This window comes from Crinia signifera, chromosome 7 (genome assembly GCF_055691185.1).
Source record: "Crinia signifera chromosome 7, ASM5569118v1, whole genome shotgun sequence".
Classification (NCBI taxonomy): domain Eukaryota; kingdom Metazoa; phylum Chordata; class Amphibia; order Anura; family Myobatrachidae; genus Crinia; species Crinia signifera.
This window is the reverse complement of record NC_139223.1, coordinates 16,859,937-16,887,041: the sequence shown is the minus strand read 5'-3', so window position 1 is coordinate 16,887,041 and position 27,105 is coordinate 16,859,937. Positions and strand designations below refer to the sequence as shown.

The following is a 27,105-nucleotide window of genomic DNA, read 5'->3' as shown; positions in this document are numbered from 1 at the left end:
TTGACCCCCCCTCCCGAAATTGGCGGGCACCCCTCCCCCCACCCGCGCCCCCCCCCCTCCTGAAATCCGCGGGCAACCCTCCCCCCACCCGTGACAACCCCTCCCGAAATTCGCGGGCACTCCTCCCGAAAATCATGGGCACCCCACCCGCGACCCCCCCTCCCGAAATTCGCGGGCACCCCTCCCCCACCCGCGACCCCCCCTCCCGAAAATCGCGGGCACCCCTCCCCCCACCCGCGACCCCCCCTCCCGAAAATCGCGGGCACCCCTCCCCCCACCCGCGACCCCCCCTCCCGAAAATCGCAGGCACCCCCCCATGTGGGGGGTGCCATGACACCTTCAGCAGGGGCTGTACGCTGAGTACAGAAGTACTCACTGTGGATGTCTGGCCAGGAAGGAAGGAGCTGGCAGGAGGAGAGAGTACACATGAGCCACTGCAGCAAAGGCATCCTGGGTCACAGTCAGTGTGCTCGGGTGGAGGGGGTGGTGTTCAGCCGTGGGGCGGGGTTTGGGTGGTATTTGGCCAGACATGGGGAGTGGTGGGAGAGTAAGGGGCAGGAGCTTTGTGTAGGACATAGGATGTGTAGAACTTGTAATGCAGGTTCTGCAGTGTGGATAACGGTGGATGGGCCTGTCAATCACCCGTGGAACCCCGCCCACCATTACCTACACTGCTTTTGAGTGACGGATCTGGCTAAATATATAAGAGATGGGATGTGGCACTGTGCAATCTGCCAGTTGGTGACGCTGATGACTTTACGACTATTTCTTCTCTCCAAGGCCATCTTGGTCCACAATTCCATGTAATGTCAAGGGCTGATCTCAAATGTGGGTGCGGAACTTCAGGTCGGTCCCCTTCATTTTCCGGTTATATTCTGCATCAAACCGTTTATTCTGAGACTCTGTGAAATGATTCATCCAATCACCAACCTCTCCTGAATAAACAAACAATACAAACAATGAGAGTCCTGAGGTTCTTACATGGAACTAGGATGAAGGTAAGCAGCGCACATTGGAAATCTGCATACAATAGTCTTCTCTTTACCTTTCCTCATGAAGGGGGAGAGGGAGGGATCCATGACAGTAGACGGCATGCTGCTATAGTTAGCCATTGGGTTCTCCTTCATGCTCTTGAAGGATGTGTGCTGGTAGATCCTCTCAATGGCATCTTCAGATAGTTCCTTCCCCAGGAACTTCATCACCTTCCTGATCTCACATTTGGGGTTCTGCCCAGAAATAAGGGATGTCCCAGTCAGAAGCTTAACATGAAATGGTCCCCAACACTCTCCCTCTCCTAGATCATGGACTCACCTCCTTCATATCCTCATAGAACAAGTACAGCATTTCATGCTTGTCTTTGGCATTCCACCAGCCCAGGACATGATCAAACCAGCTTCCCCAGCCCACTGAGAGAGCAGAGACTGCGTGTTATTGGCTGGTGCGTGCAGGGGAACAGTCTGTTAGGGGCTTATGCAGCTAGGAAACAGCTATTAAGATTTGGTGGTTCTTGTGGCAGAATGACCGACCACCCATGTGAGGAAGCAATACTGCTAAGCTGTGATGCTACTAAGATACTGCAATGCTGCAATACTGCTAAGCTGTGATGCTACTAAGATACTACAATGCTGCTAAGCTGTGATGCTACTAAGATACTACAATGCTGCAATACTGCTAAGCTGTGATGCTACTAAGATACTACAATGCTGCAATACTGCTAAGCTGTGATGCTACTAAGATACTACAATGCTGCAATACTGCTAAGCTGTGATGCTACTAAGATACTACAATGCTGCTAAGCTGTGATGCTACTAAGATACTACACTGCTGCAATACTGCTAAGCTGTGATGCTACTAAGATACTACAATGCTGCAATACTGCTAAGCTGTGATGCTACTAAGATACTACAATGCTGCAATACTGCTAAGCTGTGATGCTACTAAGATACTGCAATGCTGCAATACTGCTAAGCTGTGATGCTACTAAGATACTACATTGCTGCAACACTGCTAAGCTGTGATGCTACTAAGATACTGCAATGCTGCAATACTGCTAAGCTGTGATGCTACTAAGATACTACAATGCTGCAATACTGCTAAGCTGTGATGCTACTAAGATACTACAATGCTGCAATACTGCTAAGCTGTGATGCTACTAAGATACTACAATGCTGCAATACTGCTAAGCTGTGATGCTACTAAAATACTACAATGCTGCAATACTGCTAAGCTGTGATGCTACTAAGATACTACAATGCTGCAATATTGCTAAGCTGTGATGCTGCTAAGATACTACAATGCTGCAATACTGCTAAGCTGTGATGCTACTAAGATACTACAATGCTGCAATACTGCTAAGCTGTGATGCTACTAAGATACTACAATGCTGCAATACTGCTAAGCTGTGATGCTACTAAGATACTACAATGCTGCAATACTGCTAAGCTGTGATGCTACTAAGAAACTACAATGCTGCAATACTGCTAAGCTGTGATGCTACTAAGAAACTACAATGCTGCAATACTGCTAAGCTGTGATGCTACTAAGAAACTACAATGCTGCAATACTGCTAAGCTGTGATGCTACTAAGAAACTACAATGCTGCAATACTGCTAAGCTGTGATGCTACTAAGATACTACAATGCTGCAATACTGCTAAGCTGTGATGCTACTAAGATACTACAATGCTGCAATACTGCTAAGCTGTGATGCTACTAAGATACTACAATGCTGCAATACTGCTAAGCTGTGATGGTACTAAGATACTACAATGCTGCAATACTGCTAAGCTGTGATGCTACTAAGATACTACAATGCTGCAATACTGCTAAGCTGTGATGCTACTAAGATACTACAATGCTGCAATACTGCTAAGCTGTGATGCTACTAAGAAACTACTAGGCTTCCATACTGCTAAACTGTGATGCTAATGATATACTACTATGCTGCTAAGCTGTGACACTACTAAGATACTACAATGCTGCTAAGCTGTGATGCTGCTGCGATACTGTTGCGTTGCTGCTAAGATACTACAATGCTTCAATACTGCTAAGCTGTGATGCTACTGATATACTACAATGCTGCTAAGCTGTGATGCTACAAAGATACTACAATGCTGCTAAGCTGTAACGCTACTAAGATACTACAATGCTGCAATAATGCTAAGCTGAGATGCTACTAAGATACTACAATGCTGCTAAGCTGTGATGCTACTAAGATACTACAATGCTGCAATACTGGTAAGCTGTGATGCTACTGATATACTACAATGCTGCTAAGCTGTGATGCTACTAAGATACTAAAATGCTGCAATACTGCTAAGCTGTGACACTACTAAGATACTACAATGCTGCTAAGCTGTGATGCTACTTATATACTACAAGGCTTCAATACTGCTAAGCTGTGACACTACTAAGATACTACAATGCTGCAATACAGCTAAGCTGGGACACCACTAAGATACTACAATGCTGCTAAGCTGTGACACCACTAAGATACTACAAATGCTGCTAAGCTGTGATGCTACTAAGATACTACAATACTGCTAAGCTGTGATGCTACTAAAATACTACAATGCTGCTAAGCTGTGATGCTAGTAAGATACTACAATGCTGCTAAGCTGTGACACTACTAAGATACTACAATACTGCTAAGCTGTGACAATGATGACTCTTTTAAAGCCGAATGGGACAACATATTAAATGCATGCTCCCTATCTTTGATTGATCTAATTATTAAGGACAGAACAAAGACTTTAAAAATCTTAAACAAAGAAATTGCTTAGTTACAAGATATGGTACGTCCATTTAAGGGTTTAGACGAGTTTGCCATGTACGAAGAGTCTCTTTTGGATAAAATGAGTAAAAACACCAGGGAAATGAGAGAAAGAAAAGGAAAGAAGTTTTTGAGAGACACACAGCCTGAGAAACTTTTAGAACCTCCCATTTCAGAAGAGGAACCATCCAATCCGATCCCATTACCCAAAGCTCCTCAAATACAGAGTAAAAATAGAAGAGCATAATGTAATATTAGAAGATCGGCTTGAAATGCCAGTTTATCATACCCCACTACACCATCACAATATGAGAAGGTTTAGATTCAAAAATAAAAATTCTAACCAAAATTCTTTCAAAAATAGACAGTCTAATTGGAGGAATCACAATTCAGGCCCCCATGAACAGAGTAACTTACAAACACCAAAGTATACTTATCGTACAAAACAGAGACCTCGGGAACATTTTAATTTAGATCTCAACAATAGGTACTCTTCATTTGATAATAAAGACACTAGAAGCAATCAACCCTCTTTTTTAGATTGGGGTCCAGAAATACAAGGGAGATAATAGAACCCACCATTCCAATGATAACCAAGACGAAAAGCGGAAAACGATCAGGGAGAAAAAATAAAAGGACTGTAAAAAAGAATAAGAAAAAGTCCACTCCCCCGTCCAAAGAAAATATAGGTAAAATCTTCAATTTGAGTGGTCGAGATCTGACTGATACTAAAATAAGTATTTTACAAAAAGGTCTCAAATTTGCGCCAACTTGTACACCCAATTCTTTTGATCTATTTATTGATGTGCAGAAATACATTCGAAGACTCACTATCAAACGTTTTTTCGAACTAAAAGGAACAGATACTGACCCTCCATCTGTAAATGCACATAGCCATTAATCCTCGTCCTTTAGTCCCACCCACTGTAAAGGCACCTTTTTAGATTGTTTTAACAAGGTGGTATGCGATGAGATCACTAAAACTCTAAATAATCAAGAATCCTAATAGATACAAAAAGAAATGCAACCTAAGCAAAAAAGAGTTTGCAACACTTAAATCTTGGAAAGATGATAAATCGCTAATAATTAAACCAGCTGATAAAGGTGGAGGTGTAGTTGTTATGAAAAGGGAGTTATATATGGAAGAGATAGAAAATCAGTTAAAAGCAAGTGGAACATATAAGAAACTTAAAACTGATCCCACTGCAAGAATTTTCAAGGCTCTTCTTGATTTTACAACTATTGCTTTTAATGATAAGGTCATTTCTAAGAATGAATTTGACTTTTTAAATATAAAAGAGCCCTCTATTCCTTCTCCTAATGTTTTACCTAAGGTTCATAAAGATCCAAACAAACCTCCGGGAAGGCCAATAGTATCTGGTTGTAATAGTTTAACAAGCAATTTATCAGCACTTATTGATTTTTATTTACAACCTTTGGTCTCATTAACAAAAGTGTATCTGAAGGATACAGGGAACCTACTAAGAAATTTAACAAGTTATGTATGGAAGGAGGGTGATTTATTATGCAGTGCGGATGTGAGCACCCTATATACCAGGGGTGGGGAACCTCAGGCCCGGGGGCCGTATGCGGCCCCCCTAGCCGGTCTGAGTGGCCCGCCCACCCCTCTGGTGGCTTTGCTGGGAGTCAAGTACAGGGGAATTTTTGCGAGAGGTCGGTAGTTCTGGCAAGATTCCTCTTAATCAGCAGCAGCCGGAGACAGTCAGTCCTATTAAGCAGCAGCCGCCGGAGCGTGGGACGGCTGCAGCAGGACAATTTGTAATAAAAAATTTTACATATGGCCCCCGAAGGATTTTTTCCCCATACAAACGTCCCTTGACACAAAAAAGGTTGCCCACCCCTGCTATATACAATAATAGATAAAGAGAAAGGACCTACTACTGTATCATATTTTTAAAATCTGTCCACGCACAGTGAAAAATTGAAAACCTTAATTTTAGACAGTATTTATTTTATTCTTAGCAATAATTATTTTTATCATGAGGGAAATTTTTATTTACAATGCGTAGGAACTGCAATGGGCACCAGATTCGCCCCTAGTTACGCCAATCTTTTTATGTCATACTGGGAACATCTTTATATTTTGCAGGATGGCATTCTGGGGGCAGGTCTGGTGCTTTGGTATTGCTTCATCTACGGTATCTTTTTTATCTGGCGTGATGGACAGTCGTCTTTGGAAAAATTTTGTTAAGCTCTTAATATAAATGATTTTTCTATTAATCTTACTTTTACACAAAGTTTTAATGAAGTATCCTTTTTAGATCTCAATATTTATATAGAAAATGGGGCAGTTAACACTAAAACCTATAGGAAGCCTACCGAGTCTAATGGTTATATTGAGACATCTAGCCAGCATCATTTGAATTGGCATTCCTTTCGGGCAGTTTGCCTGTATAAAAAGGAACTGAACAGATCACAATGGCCCTTATTCTGATTGACGCGTACTTTACCGCATACTTTCGGATGGCGTCTTTACGCCGTCTGCGCATGCGTGGAGAACGCAACGCGCATGTGCCAGGCCATGACTCCGTACCAGTTCGGCCAAATCCCGTCCCAAACTGTTCCCCGCAATCAGTCGGGAAATATGGGCGTATTATGGGCGTCATGCGGAATGACACATGGGCGTAGTTTCAAAGTGGGCAAAACGGGGCGGAAACATGGGCGGACACGGGGGAGTACACTTATGTTGGGGGGCGTACATTCGGATAGCACTCCGAATGCACGCGATCAAAAAGGGAAGAAATGTGCGGTGTCCACAAGTGTACTATTGCTTTGCGGACACCACTCGTTCATGCGGTAGGCGAACGTACGCCTAATGACTACAAGCATTAACACCTGAACCCAATAGAATCGACTCCTTTACTCATTACTCACTAATAGGACGCTTGTCAGTGCTTTAATTGAAACCATTGCACTTCAATTGCTGTAAGGGTTAATGTGTGCAATGCATGTGTTAGGCATGCTTGTAAGGATATATTGGCATCTAATTGATTCCAATTCCAAATAAGCATTTTTTTATGAGGATAGGTAATTGAATAAGTGGGTCATGTGATGTATTGCAGAAGATACATAATAGTGGGTTGTTTGGCGTAAATACTCCGCTTACGTGCGGTAGCACCGCTTGGCTCCCGTTCGGATGCGGTATTCCCGAGCATACTCTGTAATACTCTGTAATACCGTGCAGAATCTGAGTGTTTCTCCCGCACACGCATGGTTTGTATGTCGTCCGTAAACACGCCCTGTTCTTAAAGAGTGAGTCCGTCCGAATGCGGAGGACCCGTGGGCGTTTCTACGGACGATGGCCGCACGCGGCAGAACACCGTGGCGTGCGGACCGCTCCGTAAGAATGCGGGAATATCCGCACCGATCAGAATAAGGGCCAATGTTTGTAACATCCAAATTAACAAAGTATCAGAAAGGATATTCAGAAGAATTGTTAGAGAAAGCAAAAATAAGAATTGATGGTATCGATAGAAGCGAATTAATGAGAGAGAGGGACCCCGAAATGAAAGTAGAAAATAGACATCAATGGTTTTTCATTTCTCAATATAATGACTCCCATTTTAAAATTGAAAACATACGCCTGTGAGACGCACAGACGTAACCCTTCCTGTCCGATACCGGAAGTGACGGGCATATGTGCGCCGTGGATTGTGATATAAATTCTCATTTAGACTTATGCAAGACACGCTACTGACGAAGGATAGTTATATCCGAAACGCGTTTATGGCGAAAGCCCATTGCAGCCTATGGCTGCGGGATCGCACTGCCGAGCGGGGCCGTGCGGTCACAGGGGTCGGCGGGGGTCAGCGCATAACCGCACATGCGCAGACCCCCTGGCTTCCAGGTCAGGGCTTCGCAGGGACGAGCTCCTTTTGGAGCCCTGTTCCTGCGCCCTTCTAATAATACATCCCTGCGGTATCACTTGATACCGCAATGCGATGCCCGGCGATGTCACCACTCCAGCATCGCTGTAGGTTAATAAATGCGCCCCTAAGATACTACATTGCTGCAATACTGCTAAGCTGTGATCCTACCTATATATACTACAATGCTGCAATACTGCTAAGCTGTGACACTACTAAGATACTGCAATGCTGCTAAGCTGTGATGCTACTTATACACTACAATACTGCTAAGCTGTGACACTACTAAGATACTGCAATGCTGCTAAGCTGTGATGCTACTTATACACTACAATGCTGCTAAGCTGTGATGCTACTTATACACTACAATGCTGCTAAGCTGTGATGCTACTTATACACTACAATGCTGCTAAGCTGTGATGCTGCTAAGAAACTACAATTCTGCGATGCTAGTAAGATATTACAGTGCCGTTGCTTACGCCCCCCCCCCCAACACACACACACACACACTAGGTAAAAGCCACCACTTCCTTTAGCAATACTGAAGCAAGTGGCTTCACTGTGACTGGCAGTGGCTTCCTATGTCCTACCTGCCAGTCACCAGCATGACAGGCAGTCCCATTGGGAGGTGTTCCCTCCCTCTGAGACTGCCAGTCCAGGCTGTTATAGGCAGAGAGGTGCCCTCCTGTAGGCTGCCAGTACCAACAGAGGCAACACACTATGGAGTAAATTTACCTAAGATGGGAGTTCTATTCTAATGGGAGTTGCCCATAGCAACCAATCAGATTCTATCTATTTTCTTCTAGAATGTGCTAATTAAATAACTAGAATATGAAGGGTTGCTATGGGTAACATCCCATATTCAATAGAACTCCCATTTTTTCCCCTAGAAGTCAGCCTCTGGTATCCCATTATACAAGAACACGTGGACTCCTCCAAATTCTGCTGGTCTATAAGGAATCACGTGTCTCATCGAGCCATTATGTGGCCTGAGTCTAGCACCTGTGGACTCTCACTTTGCACTTGAGCGCGGAGCTCCCCAATTACGTGCTCAAAGTGGGGAACTCAAACCTAGCACAGTCAGGTGTTTGCGGAATAATTTGCAGAAAGACGGAGGCGGGGCACTGCCAATATGCTCTGGTGCATCGGCCAGTAAGTAATTGCTGCATGAGGAAAGAAATCCTGAAACCATGAGCTGTTGGTGGATTGTGAGGACTGGGTTTGGGAAACACTGTTCTAGCTAAAACAAGTGCACACCCTTAAGCCGACACGTACCGTTTCCCTCCAGGAACTTCTCCACATACTCATTCCATGTTCCTGGGTCAGGCTGAGTCTTATTCATTAGATCAAAGTAGTAATATGACACTGCGTTGTCCTTCGCGTTCCGAGCAACGTAAATAACCTGTGGAAAGGTAGGAATTACAGTCACGTCCCCACAGTCAGGACTCTGGTAAGATCTGGTAAGGCACTTTACAAAGTCGCTTATGGACTGCAGAAGCCATCACCAGGTCTCAGAGAATGTTCTCATGGTCCTTTACTGGTGATATAAATGATGGCTATGTTTCAGCCTGTGTCAATACATCTCCTTACCTTACACTTCTGTGTCCAGAAAGATTTGGGCACCAGGTCATACTGTAAGTGGGTTTTGACCAGGCGGGGTGACGGAGTAACTTCCAAAATATCAACCCCTGATGGAAGGAGAGATTCCGTCAACTCCAACTTATGTGGACCATTCTGCCAGGTTCTATGACGGGTAATAAGGCTCACCTGAGGGGATGGGAGGAGGGGAGCAGATCTCCAGAAATGGGAACCGAACATGCGTGGGGGCACGCCTGGTCTTCTCCACGTTTCCATCATTCAGGATGCAGTCCACAATCTCTTGTACCCATGTGGTCCCTGCAATGACCATAATGAGAGGACCCTTCAAATAAGGTGTTCATGGAGAACAGAAAAGCAGCATCGAATGTGATCAAGTTTTTGCATCATTTTGTGTCCAGCAAGTAGACACAACAGAAAAGATTAGATGGGATTGGATCACGTCTACCAATGATCCCATATGAAGTTTTCTCCTACCTGCCTTGGGATAGGTGGCTATGAGGAGGTCGTCTGGCTTAGCCTGGAACTTCTCCACCTTTTCCCACTGATCTGCGATGGGCTTCATGAGCTGCACTCCATGAACCGACCGTAGGGGAAACCGATAGAATATTCCATCTGGTACATTTTGGAGAACGGTATTATAATCCTCCAGTGTGATCTATCAAGAGAAGGTACTTTGAAGCCCCATTTCATTTGTTATTGCCTTTTTTTAAACAGAAGCAATGGTTTATGCAAATGTTTAAGTTCCTTCACTCCAGTCCCTACAACAGTACACGCTGGAGCAACGGGGAGTCGTTTCGATATACCCATCAGCCAGGTCACCCATACACACTGGAGTAATGTTCATGAAGGACAGAGCGATCACTGTCACATTTTTAATTATATTGCATGGTGTTGCTAGCTATATCTTGCAAGTGACTTTGGTGGTGCACATACACAATGGGTGATATGCCGGTCCAATCTGTCAAACTGAGTGGCATATCACCCAGTGCAAACCCAGATGCACACTCCCCAAGGACAATTAACCTGCCAGAAGTCATTTGGACATGGAAAAGGTAACTTGAGCACTCATAGGCAAATTTGCTAAGATGAAAAGTCTTAGCAAACATTCTTGGACGGAAATCCCACAAAATTACAGTCAAACACAAGTACAAATCGATAGACCATTGGTCAATCTCAGCAGGACTTTCCATAGGCTAAAGCACAACATGGATTATTTACTATCATTTAAAGCAGGGGTGTCAAACTCAAATTCATCGGGGGCCACATCAGCAGTTTGGTCACCCTCAAAGGGCCGGTTGTATCTGTAAGACTATGTGTCCACTCTTTATTATCATAAATTATTGTCACTGCATTCAATTATTACTGTTTTTTGTAATAATGTAAGTAATAACTAGCAGGGAGATTGGCTGGGGGCCTGGGACAGGGCACAGTGACGTGACGTCAGATCGCCCAGCAAGTGACCTGGGCCTCTGGGTTCGCTGGACTCTCGCTAGAGTTCTGGACTGGTGGTGACAGTGGGACAGATAATGATAATGACCCTGGACACAGGCAGCCGCACTGCAGATTTGTGGGCTCAGGCTGCGGCTGTGTGCTGCTGGCCTGGCTCTCTGCCTGCCCGGCCACGGACTCTGGACTGGACAACAAGAGACAACACAACTGTGCCCACCCCACTGCCGAACTTACAGTAAATATACTGAACCAACTGATGCCACTGCTGCGCAGCGCGGCACCACAGGCAGGAGGCAGCTCACTGCCGGGCCGGCGTCCAAGTCCGACAGGCAGCCGCAGCAGCATGCACGTCACAGTGTCACTGGCACTGCTGTCAGTCGGGCATGTGTCACACATGGCAGCGCCGTAGCCGCTGCCCGCAGGAGGAGCCGGGGAGGAGTCGGGCACGTCACACAGTGACACTAACAAGTCTGTGTCCACTGTCCTGCCTCCCTCCTCCTCCCAGCGAGCGCTGCGGCGGAGTGACTGTGTCACCCGGCTTCCTCACGTTGTTAGGTATGTCTCTCAGTCTCGAGTCGTCATGTGAGTGTCACTGAATGTGATGTGACACTCACACTGTGATGGCTTCCCGCAGTAATGTAATTGGCACCAGGCGGGGGTGGGTGGCGGCGGCTGCGCGGGCCACATGACGAGGTCTGGCGGGCCGGATTTGGCTCGCGGGCCTTGTGTTTGACACCCGTGATTTAAAGTATGGAAAAAAAAAAAACATTGTGGGGTCCCCACTCCTAAGCATAACCAGCCCCTTCTCTTTGAGCGATGCTTGTTCCAAAAATATGGGGAGAAAATCTTCTATGGCTGCCATTTATTTAAAGAAAAATACTCACCTATATCCAGTGTAAATTGGTCCTCATTATTCCCTGTAGGCATGCAAGGTGTTTAAAATAAAACCTCGGCAATGACTTCACCATTGGAAAATACTTATCCTGAGAACTCGGCAGTATAGTAGCTTCGTAAATAATCTACATTCTCGGACACAATACAGATCCGAACTCATCGTAACTAGCCGGGTCAGCCTCCCGGAGAGAGGTCACATGACATGGGAATAATGGTATAATGGGCCAGCAGTGTCTAGGTTGACAGTCAAAAGCTTGACACCACTTGGTTGATGTGCATATGGCTGACATGGTCAAAAGGTTGACATGGTTAATTGGTGAACACATGAATAGGTTGACATGAGTTTTTTTTATTCTCTTACTTTTTCATACTTTAAAATCCATGTCGACCTTTCAATGTGTTGACCATTCCCATGTAGACTTTTTGCTTGTGTTAAACTTTTGGCAATGTTGACCTTGTGCCTGTCAACCTTTTGGTGTCAACTAAGACACTGTTGACAAGGTCTCTGGGAGATATGTTCCACAAGTCATGAGACCTTTCTCCTCATGCTCAGTCACAGGACACGGGGAGGAATATACTGTACAATAGCCTGAGCAAGCCGAGAATGGTCACATGACTCGGGGGGAGAACATACAGTAACTTGAGCACCCAGAGAGAGGTCACATGACTCGGGGGGAGAACATACAGTAGCCTGTGCTCCCAGACAAGTCCTGTGTCCTGTGACTAATAATTCACTCTTCCTGTTACACATCTGATAAAACCTGAAAATGAGTGTTTGGTGCATATAGATCATGGTCGGTGTGGCATGTTGGGATATCAGAGCGGCATGTGGTGGAATGCGGGGAAGTCAGTGTGGCATGTAGTGATATGTGGGGCGGTCAGAGCAGCAGGTGGAGGCCCATGGGGAGAATATACAGTAGCTTGAGCACCCAGAGAGAGGCCACATGACTCGGGAGAACATGCAGTAACTTGAGCACCCAGAGAGGCCACATAACTCGGGAGAACATACAGTAACTTGAGCACCCAGGGAGAGGTCACATGACTCCGGGAGAACATACAGTTATTTGAGCACCCACTGGACATCACATGACTCGGGGTGAACATGCAGTAACTTGAGCACCCAGAGAGAGGTCACATGACTCGGGGAGAACATACAGTAACTTGAGCACCCAGAGAGAGGTCACATGACTCGGGGAGAACATACAGTACCTTGGCCACCTGATTAAGTGAGAACATTCAGTTATTTGAGCACCCACAGGAGGCCACATGACTCGGGGAGAACATGCAGTAACTTGAGCACCCAGAGAAAGGTCACATGACTCGGGGAGAACATACAGTACCTTGGCCACCTGATTAAGGGGGTTATTCTAGTCCATTCTTTCTGACAAAATCCTTCTTAGATGGACAAAACCATGTGCACTGCGGGTGGGGCAGATGTAACTTGTGCAGAGAGAATTAGATTTGGGTGGGGTTTTTCTTCAAAGTGAGATCTATATTGAAGTGTAAAATCATGCAGTCAGTATTTTCCCTGCACAGAAACAAAATAACTCACCCAAATCTAATTCTCTCTGCACATGTTACATCTGCCCCCCTGCAGTGCACATGGTTTTGTCCATCTAAGAAGGATTTTGTCAGAAAGAATGAACTAGAATAAACCCCTAAGTGAGAACATTCAGTTATTTGAGCACCCACAGGAGGCCACATGACTCGGGGAGAACATGCAGTAACTTGAGCACCCAGAGAGAGGTCACATGACTCGGGGAGAACATACAGTAACTTGAGCACCCAGAGAGAGGCCACATGACTCGGGGAGAACATACAGTAACTTGAGCACCCAGAGAGAGGTCACATGACTCAAGGAAACCATACATTAACTTGAGCGCCAAGAAAGGCCACCTAACTCAGTGAGAACATTCAGTTATTTTAGCACCCACAGGAGGCCACATGACTCGGGGAGAAAATGCAGTAACTTGAGTACCAAGAGAGTGGCCACATGACTCTGGGAGAACCTGCAGTAACTTGAGCACCCAGATAGAGGCCACATGACTTGGGGAGACCATACAGTAACTTGAGCACCCAGAGAGAGGCCACATGACTTGGGGAGAACATACAGTAACTTGAGCACCCAGAGAGAGGTCACATGACTCGGGGAGAACATACAGTAACTTGAGCACCCAGAGAGAGGCCACCTGACTTAGTGAGAACATTCAGTTATTTGAGTATCCACAGGAGGCCACATGACTCGGTGGGGAACATACAGTAACTTGAGCACCCACAGGAGGCCACATGAGAGCATGCAGCTCCACCCCCACCCAGGGCCATCTTAACAGCAGTGTGGGCCCCTGGGCAAAGCAATGCACTGGGGCCCTTACCCATTTTCCCCTCCTAGGGGTGGGGGGTGCTATCAGCAGCAGCTTTGATGTCCCACGGGTGGCAGGGGGTGCTCTATCTTCCACTCAACATGTAGGACCTGGAGCAATAACTTCTGCTAATTACTCCTTTACTGCACAGGTGGTGGGAGGGTGAACACTAACGTGTGGAAGGGGGCACTGAGCTGAATGAAAGGTCCCTTGTAAATGACTTCCAGGGAGGTAGGGGGTGTATTATACGCAGGGAAGGGTTGGATAATGGAGTGGGCTTAATATTCGTAATTTTCCGGTGGAAGGACAGCTTGTGTGACTGCAGATATCGCCATTATCTGAAAATAGATTTCTTAGCCTTCAATAGTATAAAAACCTAGAGTCCCAACTTTCAGGAGGTGCTGGGAACTTGGGGATCAGAGATCAGGAGCCAGAACAATCCATTGACAAAAATATAAACTGTACACAAGACGTTTGGTGCTGGAGCAGGGACCGGCTGCTGGAAGGCTGATATCTCCGGTTCTGGGCATGATAGAGACAAGCCGCTAGTGTCGTCAGAAAGGGGAGAGTCCCAGTTTTTGGAACATACTCTATAAAAAATTCTAAGTCAGAGAGAACCTGAGAAATATGACTGGGAATTGCAATTAACAGGTGAGATGTGGACTACTGCTTTGAAGTTGGATATCTCTAGTTCCCCAGGGCCGATTTTCAAAATTCTGGTATCCCTAGAAAAAGGGAAACCTCAGCTATCAGTTTAGGGTCCTTATACACCTGGGGCCCCTGGGCAAGTGCCCATTAAGCCCATATGAAAAGACGGCCTTGCCCCCACCCCTATTTAAGCTAATCCCCAAGAGAAGCTCCTCCTGACATGAAATTGGCCCCTGAGGGTGACTGACAGGTCACCCAATAGAGTTATGCCTTGTGACAAGTTTGTCACATGACCTTAATAGAAAAAAACATAGGTCTTAACCCCTCTCATTCCTAAATGGCCCTCACTTGTTCTAAACAATACTCGAGTATTATAAACAAGGAAAAGCCACAAAGCAGCAGCGAATGCTGCCAGACATATGGCTGTAATATACAATAATGTCTCAACACAGATAGAGCCAGTGGCGTAACTAGATACATGTGGGCCCCATAGAAAAAGTTTGTAAGAGTCCCTATTTATCACCTAATGCTGAAAAATGTATACAGCATATGATACTGTGACAGGGAAGGTGGCCCCCCTCAGCTCTGGGCCCCATAGCAGCTGCACTCCCTGCACCTATGGTAGTTATGCCCTTGAATAGAGCTACAGTACTGTATAATTGTGAGGGTACAGAGCTATGTATCTTTTACAGCTGGAAGGTGGCAATGCTCTGCAGATTGCTGCAGATTAGAAAACTACAACTAAATATTAATCACAATTGGAATAGAGAAACCACAATATAAGGTTTAAGAAGTCAAAGATATTTTCAGGTCAGTAGCACCGTGCCCGTGGTCAGTGCCAGGTGGCTGTTCCTGCCACGTGTACAAAGTGCAGCGGGAGCCGCAGATTACTGGCAGTTCCTGCACTCAGCAGTAGGTGGCGACCTTTCTATTACTTATCAAAGATTGTGCATACACATTTGCCGATGCAGGGCGAGGGAGGGGATTGAGGGGAGGGGGTTGATAACAATATGCGGTAGTGCCCATCGTTAATGATATTGAATGTACACACTAGACGATAGGGACATAGGCCTCTGAGTCCAGTGGGGGCCCACACCGCACATGCTGACCCCAGGACAGATAGGAGAGGCACGAGGTCAGGTGACAGGACAGATAGGAGAGGCACGGGGGGCAGGTGACAGCACAGATAGGAGAGGCACGGGGAGCAGGTGACAGCACAGATAGGAGAGGCACGGGGTCAGGTGATAGGACAGATAGGAGAGGCACGGGGTCAGGTGACAGGACAGATAGGAGAGGCACGGGGGCAGGTGACGGGACAGATAGGAGAGGCACGAGGGCAGGTGACGGGACAGATAGGAGAGGCACGGGGGCAGGTGACAGGACAGATAGGAGAGGCACGGGGGCAGGTGACGGGACAGATAGGAGAGGCACGGGGGCAGGTGACGGGACAGATAGGAGAGGCACGGGGGCAGGTGACGGGACAGATAGGAGAGGCACGGGGGCAGGTGACGGGACAGATAGGAGAGGCACGGGGGCAGGTGACGGGACAGATAGGAGAGGCACGGGGGCAGGTGACGGGACAGATATAAGGGGCACGGGGGCAGGTGACGGGACAGATATAAGGGGCACGGGGGCAGGTGACGGGACAGATAGGAGAGGCATGGGGGCAGGTGACGGGACAGATAGGAGAGGCACTGGGGCAGGTGACGGGACAGATAGGAGAGGCACGGGGTCAGGTGACGGGACAGATAGGAGAGGCACGGGGGCAGGTGACGGGACAGATAGGAGAGGCACCGGGGCAGGTGACGGGACAGATAGGAGAGGCACGGGGTCAGGTGACAGGACAGATAGGAGAGGCACAGGGGGAGGTGACAGGACAGATAGGAGAGGCACAGGGGCAGGTGACGGGACAGATAGGAGAGGCACGGGGTCAGGTGACGGGACAGATAGGAGAGGCACGGGGGCAGGTGACGAGACAGATAGGAGAGGCACGGGGTCAGGTGACGGGACAGATAGGAGAGGCACGGGGGCAGGTGACGAGACAGATAGGAGAGGCACGGGGGCAGGTGACAGGACAGATAGGAGAGGCACGGGGGCAGGTGACAGGACAGATAGGAGAGGCACGGGGGCAGGTGACAGGACAGATAGGAGAGGCACGGGGGCAGGTGACAGGACAGATAGGAGAGGCACGGGGGCAGGTGACAGGACAGATAGGAGAGGCACGGGGGCAGGTGACGGGACAGATAGGAGAGGCACGGGGGCAGGTGACGGGACAGATAGGAGAGGCACGGGGGCAGGTGGCGGGACAGATAGGAGAGGCACGGGGGCAGGTGACGGGACAGATAGGAGAGGCACGGGGGCAGGTGACGGGACAGATAGGAGAGGCACGGGGGCAGGTGACGGGACAGATAGGAGAGGCACAGGGGCAGGTGACGGGACAGATAGGAGAGGCACGAGGGCAGGTGACGGGACAGATAGGAGAGGCACGGGGGCAGGTGACGAGACAGATAGGAGAGGCACGAGGGCAGGTGACGGGACAGATAGGAGAGGCACGGGGGCAAGTGATGGGACAGATAGGAGAGGCACAGGGGCAGGTGACAGGACAGATAGGAGAGGCACGGGGTCAGGTGACGGGACAGATAGGAGAGGCACGGGGTCAGGTGACGGGACATATAGGAGAGGCACAGGGGCAGGTATCAGGACATATAGGAGAGGCACGGGGGCAGGTATCAGGACATATAGGAGAGGCACGGGGGCAGGTGACGGGACAGATAGGAGAGGCACTGGGGCAGGTGACGGGACAGATAGGAGAGGCACGGGGTCAGGTGACGGGACAGATAGGAGAGGCACTGGGGCAGGTGACGGGTCAGATAGGAGAGGCACGGGGGCAGGTGACGGGACAGATAGGAGAGGCACGGGGTCAGGTGGCGGGACAGATAGGAGAGGCACAGGGGCAGGTGACAGGACAGATAGGAGAGGCACGGGGGCGGGTGACGGGACAGATAGGAGAGGCACGGGGGCAGGTGACGGGACAGATAGGAGAGGCACAGGGGCAGGTGACGAGACAGATAGGAGAGGCACAGGGGCAGGTGACGGGACAGATAGGAGAGGCACGAGGGCAGGTGACGGGACAGATAGGAGAGGCACAGGGGCAGGTGACAGGACAGATAGGAGAGGCACGGGGGCGGGTGACGGGACAGATAGGAGAGGCACGGGGGCAGGTGACGGGACAGATAGGAGAGGCACAGGGGCAGGTGACGGGACAGATAGGAGAGGCACAGGGGCAGGTGACGGGACAGATAGGAGAGGCACGAGGGCAGGTGACGGGACAGATAGGAGAGGCACGGGGGCAGGTGACGAGACAGATAGGAGAGGCACGAGGGCAGGTGACGGGACAGATAGGAGAGGCACGGGGGCAAGTGATGGGACAGATAGGAGAGGCACAGGGGCAGGTGACAGGACAGATAGGAGAGGCACGGGGTCAGGTGACGGGACAGATAGGAGAGGCACGGGGTCAGGTGACGGGACATATAGGAGAGGCACAGGGGCAGGTATCAGGACATATAGGAGAGGCACGGGGGCAGGTATCAGGACATATAGGAGAGGCACGGGGGCAGGTGACGGGACAGATAGGAGAGGCACTGGGGCAGGTGACGGGACAGATAGGAGAGGCACGGGGTCAGGTGACGGGACAGATAGGAGAGGCACTGGGGCAGGTGACGGGTCAGATAGGAGAGGCACGGGGGCAGGTGACGGGACAGATAGGAGAGGCACGGGGTCAGGTGGCGGGACAGATAGGAGAGGCACAGGGGCAGGTGACAGGACAGATAGGAGAGGCACGGGGGCGGGTGACGGGACAGATAGGAGAGGCACGGGGGCAGGTGACGGGACAGATAGGAGAGGCACAGGGGCAGGTGACGAGACAGATAGGAGAGGCACGAGGGCAGGTGACAGGACAGATAGGAGAGGCACGGGGGCAGGTGACGGGACAGATAGGAGAGGCACTGGGGCAGGTGACGGGTCAGATAGGAGAGGCACGGGGGCAGGTGACGGGACAGATAGGAGAGACATGGGGGCAGATGACGGGACATATAGGAGAGGCACAGGGGCAGGTGACAGCACAGATAGGAGAGGCACGGGGGCAGGTAGAGAGAGAGGACCTCTGCATCAGTTCCTATAACTGCAGCCCATCGCATATCTGCTGCCTGTAACCCTGCACCTTCTGCCATTCTAATGTCCTCTCCCCCCCACTGCCACACTCACTGATGTCCCTGCATGCTGTCATTGAGGGGCTATCCCGGTCCCAGCAGCCCTCTCCTGCCCTACATTCCTGCATGCTGCCAGTGAGGGGCTATCCTGGTCCCAGCAGCCCTCTCCTGCCCTACATTCCTGCATGCTGCCAGTGAGGGGCTATCCCTGTCCCAACAGCACTCTCCTGCCCCACATTCCTGCATGCTGCCAGTGAGGGGCTATCCCAGTACTAGCAGCACTCCCCCGTCCCACATTCCTGCATACTGCCAGTGAGGGGCTATCCCAGTCCCAGCAGCCCTCCCTTGCCTACATTCCTGCATGCTGCCAGTGATGGTCTACCTCAGTCCCAGCAGCACTCTCCTGCCCCACATTCCTGCATGTTGTGGCCAGTAAGGGGCTATCTCAGTCCCAGCAGCAATCTCCTGCCCCGCATTCCTGCTTCCTGTATGCTGACAGTGAGGGGCTATCGGAGTACTAGCAGCACTCCCCAGTCCCACATTCCTGCATGCTACCAGTGAGGGGCTATCCTAGTCCCAGCAGCACTCTCCTGCCCCACATTCCTGCATGCTGCCAGTGAGGAGCTATCCCAGTCCCAGCAGCAATCTCCTGTCCCGCATTCCTGCATGCTGCCAGTGAGGGGCTATCCCAGTCCCACCAGCACTCCCCTGCCCCACATTCCTGCATGCTGCCAGTGAGGGGCTATCCCAGTCCCAGCAGCACTCCCCTGCCCCACATTCCTGCATGCTGCCAGTGAGGGGCTATCCCAGTCCCAGCAGCACACTCTCCTGTCCCGCATTCCTGCTTCCTGCAAGCCCAGCGTCTGTCCTCAGTACTCACATTTGGCTCCTCCATGCTGTGCGCTTCCCAGCAGCCTCTCTCCACCCAGCTCAGATAGACCCAGTGTTCATATTAAATATAAATACGGTATAGAGTGTTACGTCAGGGAGGGCGTGTTCCCCGAGGGAGAGGGAAACTGAGGCCAGAGCCAGATAAAACTTTGAGTGTTGACATTGAGAGAGCAATGTGATGGCAGTAACGTGTATTTCCTAAAGTATTCTTCACGTCTGGCTGACTCCATGAGGCTGGGACGGTGTCACACAGCTGTGAAAATATAGTCACATAATAACATTTGGAAGATGCTGAAACTCTGCATTACCACTATTTCTGCAGCGTTCTCATTAACAGCGACGTAATCCGGAACGGCGTTCCTGCACCTGCCGGCCTGGGTGACAGTAGTGCAGCGGTTCTCAAACTGTGGGTCACGACCTTCTCAGCATGGGGTCGCGACTCCATGTTGCTGACCATCAGGCTGATGACTTTTGTAACCTCAGTCAGTGATTCAAGGAGTCTGAAAAGTCTGTTATTGGGGGAGATTCTCTAAGCTAAAAATGGATGCATTTTGGGTTGCACTAAGCATCTCCCGTCGAGTTACTGCGGCAGGGGGCATCGCCAGAAAAATCTGTCGATGCCCCAAAGAAGCCTATGGGCTTCTAACGCAACCCCCGCTGCCCCGCACCGACTCACCACCGCGCCGCACGTACCCCCGCCCCTCACCTGTGTCCGGGCAGCACAGAGCTGTGCTGCCCAGACCTGTGACCTACTCCTCCCTGCAGCCACCCCGCAGCAGAAGCCAGCAACCGGGTAAGGGAGGGAGGGGGAAGCCGATGGGACCCGCTGACTCACCGCAAAGGACTGCTCTTAACGCAGCTTAAGAGCTGTCCTTTGCCATAATGGTACTTGTGGATTATCATGGCTCCCATCGCATGCCATCGCATGCCATATATAGTGGCATGCGATGGCATGCGATGCGATGCGATTTGTGCAGTTTTTGTCAAAATCGCATTTGATCGCATGCGATCGCATTGCATGCGATTTGATCGCATGCGATCGCATGCGATTTTTCATTGAAAAGCATCCAAATGCATTGGAATTAGTATGAAACATGTTCAATGGCCCCCAAATGGCATTTTTGAGGCTGTACCACCCACACTATCAACGGGAACCCGAAGCGTGGCGAGCGCAGCGAGCCCGCGAGGGGCGGCGGTACGCGTCCTACGACCTTTTCATACCCCCACTATCCACGTCGGCGTGGAGTTGAAAATAGAAAGTGTGGCGAGTGCAGCGAGCCACCGAGCCCGAAGCGTGGCGAGCGCAGCGAGCCCCGCGAGGGGACGCGGACACCTGTGAAGCCCGTGAGGGGACGCGGATACCTGTGAAGGTATCCGCGGCCCCTCGCGGGGCTCGCTGCGCTCACCACGCTTCGGGCTCGGTGGCTCGCTGTGCTCGCCACACTTTCTATTCTCAACTCCACGCCGACGTGGATAGTGGGGGTATGAAAAGGTCGTAGGACGCGTACCGCCGCGCCTTGCGGGCTCGCTGCGCTCGCCACGCTTCGGGTTTGCGTTGATAGTGGGGGTGGTACAGCCTCGAAAATGCCATTTGGGGGCCATTGAACATGTTTCATACTAATTCCAATGCATTTAAATGCTTTTCAGTGAAAAATCGCATGCAATTTTTTCATGTACGATGCCCATCGTGGGAGCCGTGATAATCCACAAGTACCGCCATAATTAGGCGATAGGGGGCGAATGTTAGAACATCCCCCCATAGTCTGTTATTTAGACTCCTCCCATCACTCTGTGGCTCCCCAATGCTGCCATGTGCTGTCTGCTGACTACACCTGTGATGTGATGACCTTCTGCAGTAACTTGCTGGGGTCCTGTAATTATTTTTATTGCCTGATGGGGTCGCAGAGCAATATAGTTTGAGGACCCCTGCAGTAGCGGAATGGCAGGGAGGCTCCAGAAATCGTGTGGCCCTACCAGCCCCCTGGAAAGGTGGTGTCACGGACCCACCGGTCGCCTGCTCCGATACGTCAATCTGAGCAGCGCCGGCCGTGACTGGGGTTCACTCAGGACACTCGGGTCCTTTCCTTGAGGTACACTGCCACCAGCCAAAACCTGATTTTAGCGCCTGAAACTGCGCAAGGGGCGGCTTGGCTCGCCCCTGACCACACAATACAAGATAACAATGGTAACGTTTTCCAGCCTTTCTCTTCCGAGGCTAATGAGTCTTAGGAACACAGAACCAGAACTGGGAATATGTATTATTTATTCCTAGAAATACTACAGAGCTTTAGAAAATAGTTACAAGATTTTACAATGATTTTAAAAGTACACACAAGTTTTAAATGCAAATTTCAGAAATAAAATAAAAGGAAAAAAAGACAGAACCGTATCCTACAATCCTGGAGTGGGGGGGTCCTCCACAAGAAATCTCTCGTCGCCTACAGCCTGCTTGCTCGACCCCCAGGTAGTGACTCTGACTATAGGGAGAAGGTCTTAGTTATACCTTGCAGGCTCCCTCATCCCTCCCACCCTTGGGATTCCACTCTTTCCATGCTGAAGGAGTGTGGAAGGTCCCTGGCAATGTACAGTCTGCTGTTTTCAAAGTGATTGATCCTCCTTCCTTGCATAGCAGACCCACTGATAAGAGATGTGAAGGAAGGGGACAAACTCTAACCTCTTCTTCTGGACCATGGTTTATGAGGGCTCAGATCTTATCTTACATCCTAACTCCGGAGGAGTCCACAGATGTCACACTGAGGAAATACAGGCCTCAAACTCAAACCAGGGTCACCTACAGTTTACATACAAGACATGTCCTGATTCCAATACTCACAGGAGACATAACTATTACACCAATATCAGACATACATTGACCGGACAGATAATCATAACAGGAGGCATACGTTAATTTGATCGATCACCTGATCTGATCGTTACACCTCCCCCTTTTAAAATGGCGCACAGAGGCGGTGACCCACGTCACCGTCTCATCAGTGCGCTATTAACTACATCACCTGGATGGGTAGCAGTGGTCTCTGTGCTGAGACAGACTGCCACTGATTCTGCGGGATCTGTACTAACACTTCCCTATACTTGACGTCTGTCATGGCACCGCCTGACGCCATAGCCGTGGCTAGGGTGGGCAATGGGCATAGTCCCTGTCCCTCTCGCAGGAGATGGCAAACTAAAAGCACACAGGTGTCCTCGAACCCATAGTCTGTGAGCACACTGATATAGTGGGAGCTGTGTCCATCCCGGCTGGTATTGACACAGCCCACCACAGCTGTGCGTCGGACTCCTGGACACGGATTCTCCCCTGCAGCTGGCAGTTTGGCCTTACTCACTGAGATCAGTACCAGACCATTCCTCCACACCCCAAACGGCCATCCCCCTGGGACTCGTAACTCGGCACGTTTAACTATACCACAGGTGTGGGGCATTCTCCCAGCACTATATACAGACTTAAAAATGTCTTCCCAGCACCTCTCCTGAGCTGACTGACCCCCCCTCCCCTTCACTGGGGGGGAGGTCCACTCACTCAACACCTCACACCTCATCCTTTTGTGAGGAGATTCTCCCTCTTTGTCTGTGTGTGTGAATTGCGAAGGGGGGCACGTTTCTGCAAGGGGGAATACCAGCAGGTCAATGTCCCCTGTCTTGGGAACATCCCAGCTCAGCTTTTCTGAGGTTAATGGAGCTGAGTTTACCTGTTCTTCCCGGGCCCTCCCACCCTTCTGGTTACACACAGCAGCTTCCCTACTAGCCACTGGCTCTATTCCTGACACAACCCTCTCACTGTACCCAGGGGTATCTTTCCCACTTCCCAGGTATGGGGCAGCCTGTGCAGGGTCGATTCTCAGTTCTGCGTGGAAAGCCAAGCTTTCCATGGCAGTCCAGGACACCTTCCTGAGCCTGACCTTCCCTCCCAGACCCGCAGGTTCTGTGGCTGGGGTGGTGCCACTGAGGTTCTCAGGAGAGGCATCCGTTATCCAGTGACGCTGGAAAAATGCACTCTCTGGAGAGTTCTCAGTGTCTGGAGGGAACCCCTGCTGTGTTCCTGTATCTGTTCTTGTGTGGCTACAGTAAGGAGGGGGGTTTGGGGGGAAAGCTGCAGTAAGGGACACTCTCTCCCTATCTGACAGGTCTACAGTGAACACAGGGCCCACCGGGTCACTTATTATACCTGGTACCACATTTCCCACAGTAGCGCAAGACATCACATTATCAACAGTAACATCAATATCATAACCTGGGGAGACATCCTGCAATACCTGCAAATTAGCCTGTGCATCTTCCACAACACATGGGGCCCATCCTGCTGGCTTACAATTGCACCATGACAAAAACGCTATATCTGGGTCCCATTGTCTCTGAGCAGGAATGGGGTTATCTGAGCATGTTGTCACCAGTAACTTATTGGCAGGTACATGCGCTGCCTGCAACCAACTCAGATCGGCCCCATTTGTGCAGTTAGCCTCCCATGGCACCATGTCACAACCAGACATCACTGGAAGAACAGGGTTAACGTCTGGCACAGCAACCTTAATGACATCACCAGCAGCACTCCTACCACTGGTGAGTGAGGGTGTCTCATCCCCAACTAGATTAGGGCATTCATTTAACCCCACAAACTGGCAAGGATTACCCACTATACCTGTCTCTAACTCACCCTCCACCTCTACCGAAGGTACGCCACTATCACAGATCATCCCAGGGGCTTCACACAAAATAACAACATTGCAATGTTCAGCATGGTTACATACTACCTGAGATGCATCATATGGTTCAGAAGGGTTAGTGACAGATATGTGTGGAGTTAATAAAAGTCCCACATCAGTAGTCCCACACATACTTGTGTGCATACAGTTAGAAAGTCCCATTCCTATTTCCGACATAGTCTCTCCCCTGCATACTTTCACTATGCAGCCAGAATACTCACTGGGCTCTTCTGGGGCTGTAGGGGATTTGTACTCTGCAGTCTCCCTGACTGCCACACATCCTACAGCCTCCCTGGTGCTAGTAGAGATGTCACCTCTCTGAGCATCGGTTGTAGTGTCCAGGGCCAGCTCATTACTCACAACCAAGCTGACACTCACTTGGCTTCCTCTGTCTGCTTCCAAGACAGGGAACTGTGCATGACGCGGTCCGGTGAAATTCGCGTCAGCGGTCATTTGGGACCTCTGTCCCTTGTTAGGCTCCCCATGATTGATAACAGAGTCCACACCATGATCCAACACATTATTTACTTCCACAGACAGTAAAAGTTCAGTACGAAGCCCATCTCCTGCTAACTCAGTAGCCACGGCAGATAAAGTCTCACGTAAAGGTTCGCCATCATGATGCCCTGTATCATCCTCCACTGGTTCACCAACAGCGATCAGCCCTCTGAGCCTCACCAGTTCCAACTGGTACTCACGCTCAGCCTGACGCTCTGCAGCCTCTCGTACGGCTTTGCGCTCCTCAGCCTCTCGTCTGGCTTTGCACTCCGCAGCCTCTCTGTCGACAATGGCTTTGCGCTCCGCAGCCTCTCTGTCCACAGTGGCTTTGCGCTCCGCAGCCTCTCTGTCGACAATGCCTTGGCAGAACTGCACCAGCTGCAAAGCGAATACGGGGTTCACATTCTTCAATTGCCTGCTAGCAGCTAGAAGGTCGCTCTGCAGTGTAGACTTGCTGGGTCCAGCAGAAGTGTTTGACCCTGGCGCGGAATCGTTTGTACCGTCCAGTGCTGACTGAGCCCCTGGGGTAGGATTGTCCATGGACTGGTTTCCTCCAGCAGCTAGAGTCCGATCGGCATCCACTAGTGCCTGAATCATACGTTTTCTACTCTGGCCAGACCAAGGGATATTCCTCTGCACACACACGACCGCCAGGTCATCTCTCCTCATCTGCTGGTAATCAGCCATCCTGAGTCTCACACTTGTCAAATAAAATGATAGGAAAGAAAAACAAGAGAAGGGAGGGAACAGAAATTGCATCCACTGTGTGACTTTTAAAACTATAGTAAAGCTCTGAGTTCTGATTCTGGTGATGTGGGTATTTCTCACAAAATTCTACCCACACTCACTTAAGTTCTTAAAGAGAAAAATGAATTCTCCACCCCACCGCTTGCCGCCAAATGTCACGGACCCACCGGTCGCCTGCTCCGATACGTCAATCTGAGCAGCGCCGGCCGTGACTGGGGTTCACTCAGGACACTCGGGTCCTTTCCTTGAGGTACACTGCCACCAGCCAAAACCTGATTTTAGCGCCTGAAACTGCGCAAGGGGCGGCTTGGCTCGCCCCTGACCACACAATACAAGATAACAATGGTAACGTTTTCCAGCCTTTCTCTTCCGAGGCTAATGAGTCTTAGGAACACAGAACCAGAACTGGGAATATGTATTATTTATTCCTAGAAATACTACAGAGCTTTAGAAAATAGTTACAAGATTTTACAATGATTTTAAAAGTACACACAAGTTTTAAATGCAAATTTCAGAAATAAAATAAAAGGAAAAAAAGACAGAACCGTATCCTACAATCCTGGAGTGGGGGGGTCCTCCACAAGAAATCTCTCGTCGCCTACAGCCTGCTTGCTCGACCCCCAGGTAGTGACTCTGACTATAGGGAGAAGGTCTTAGTTATACCTTGCAGGCTCCCTCATCCCTCCCACCCTTGGGATTCCACTCTTTCCATGCTGAAGGAGTGTGGAAGGTCCCTGGCAATGTACAGTCTGCTGTTTTCAAAGTGATTGATCCTCCTTCCTTGCATAGCAGACCCACTGATAAGAGATGTGAAGGAAGGGGACAAACTCTAACCTCTTCTTCTGGACCATGGTTTATGAGGGCTCAGATCTTATCTTACATCCTAACTCCGGAGGAGTCCACAGATGTCACACTGAGGAAATACAGGCCTCAAACTCAAACCAGGGTCACCTACAGTTTACATACAAGACATGTCCTGATTCCAATACTCACAGGAGACATAACTATTACACCAATATCAGACATACATTGACCGGACAGATAATCATAACAGGAGGCATACGTTAATTTGATCGATCACCTGATCTGATCGTTACAGGTGGTCTCCCATACCCTTGCATCACCCTTGTCTGCAGGGATGAATGTACGCGATAATGGCAGTTTGGGGAGGGGCGGGGCTAAAATAATGTAAGTCACGTCATTTGACTGCAATAGGGGTGGTGCTTAATGATATCAGCAATGGGTACCCAGCCTCGCCAAGTGCATACACACTTGCCAATGCCAGCGGGCGATAAACGGCAGCATGGGGGGGAGTTGGGGCCTTGCTGCATTCAGTCCCCTTAAGAACTTTAACCCCCAACCATCGTACATTGGGACAGGATGATAGCTTACATGCTTGCAATAAAGTAGCCCAGGACTTACTCGGCGACTGCGA

At 49.6% G+C, this 27,105-nt stretch overlaps 1 protein-coding gene across 1 annotated transcript; it reads right to left on the bottom strand.

The window, feature by feature from the left end:
- Nucleotides 1–287: 287 nt before the first annotated feature.
- On the bottom strand, nt 288–19,807 carry LOC146019858 (sulfotransferase 1B1-like). Its single transcript, XM_083152472.1, has 8 exons — nt 19,697–19,807; nt 9,732–9,912; nt 9,426–9,554; nt 9,249–9,346; nt 8,934–9,060; nt 1,312–1,406; nt 1,046–1,226; nt 288–935 (listed from the first exon to the last, which is right to left on the bottom strand). The coding sequence occupies exons 1-8, from the start codon at nt 19,709–19,711 to the stop codon at nt 823–825; spliced, it is 939 nt and encodes a 312-aa protein (XP_083008598.1). The 5' UTR covers nt 19,712–19,807; the 3' UTR covers nt 288–822.
- Nucleotides 19,808–27,105: the final 7,298 nt, after the last annotated feature.

Coding starts and splice junctions, on each gene's coding strand:
- LOC146019858 (XM_083152472.1), bottom strand. Junction 9,347..9,425: donor CCCTCCTCCCATCCCCTCAG/GTGAGCCTTATT, acceptor TCCTTCCATCAG/GGGTTGATATTTTGGAAGTT. Junction 1,407..8,933: donor GAAGTTCCTGGAGGGAAACG/GTACGTGTCGGC, acceptor CTGCTCTCTCAG/TGGGCTGGGGAAGCTGGTTT.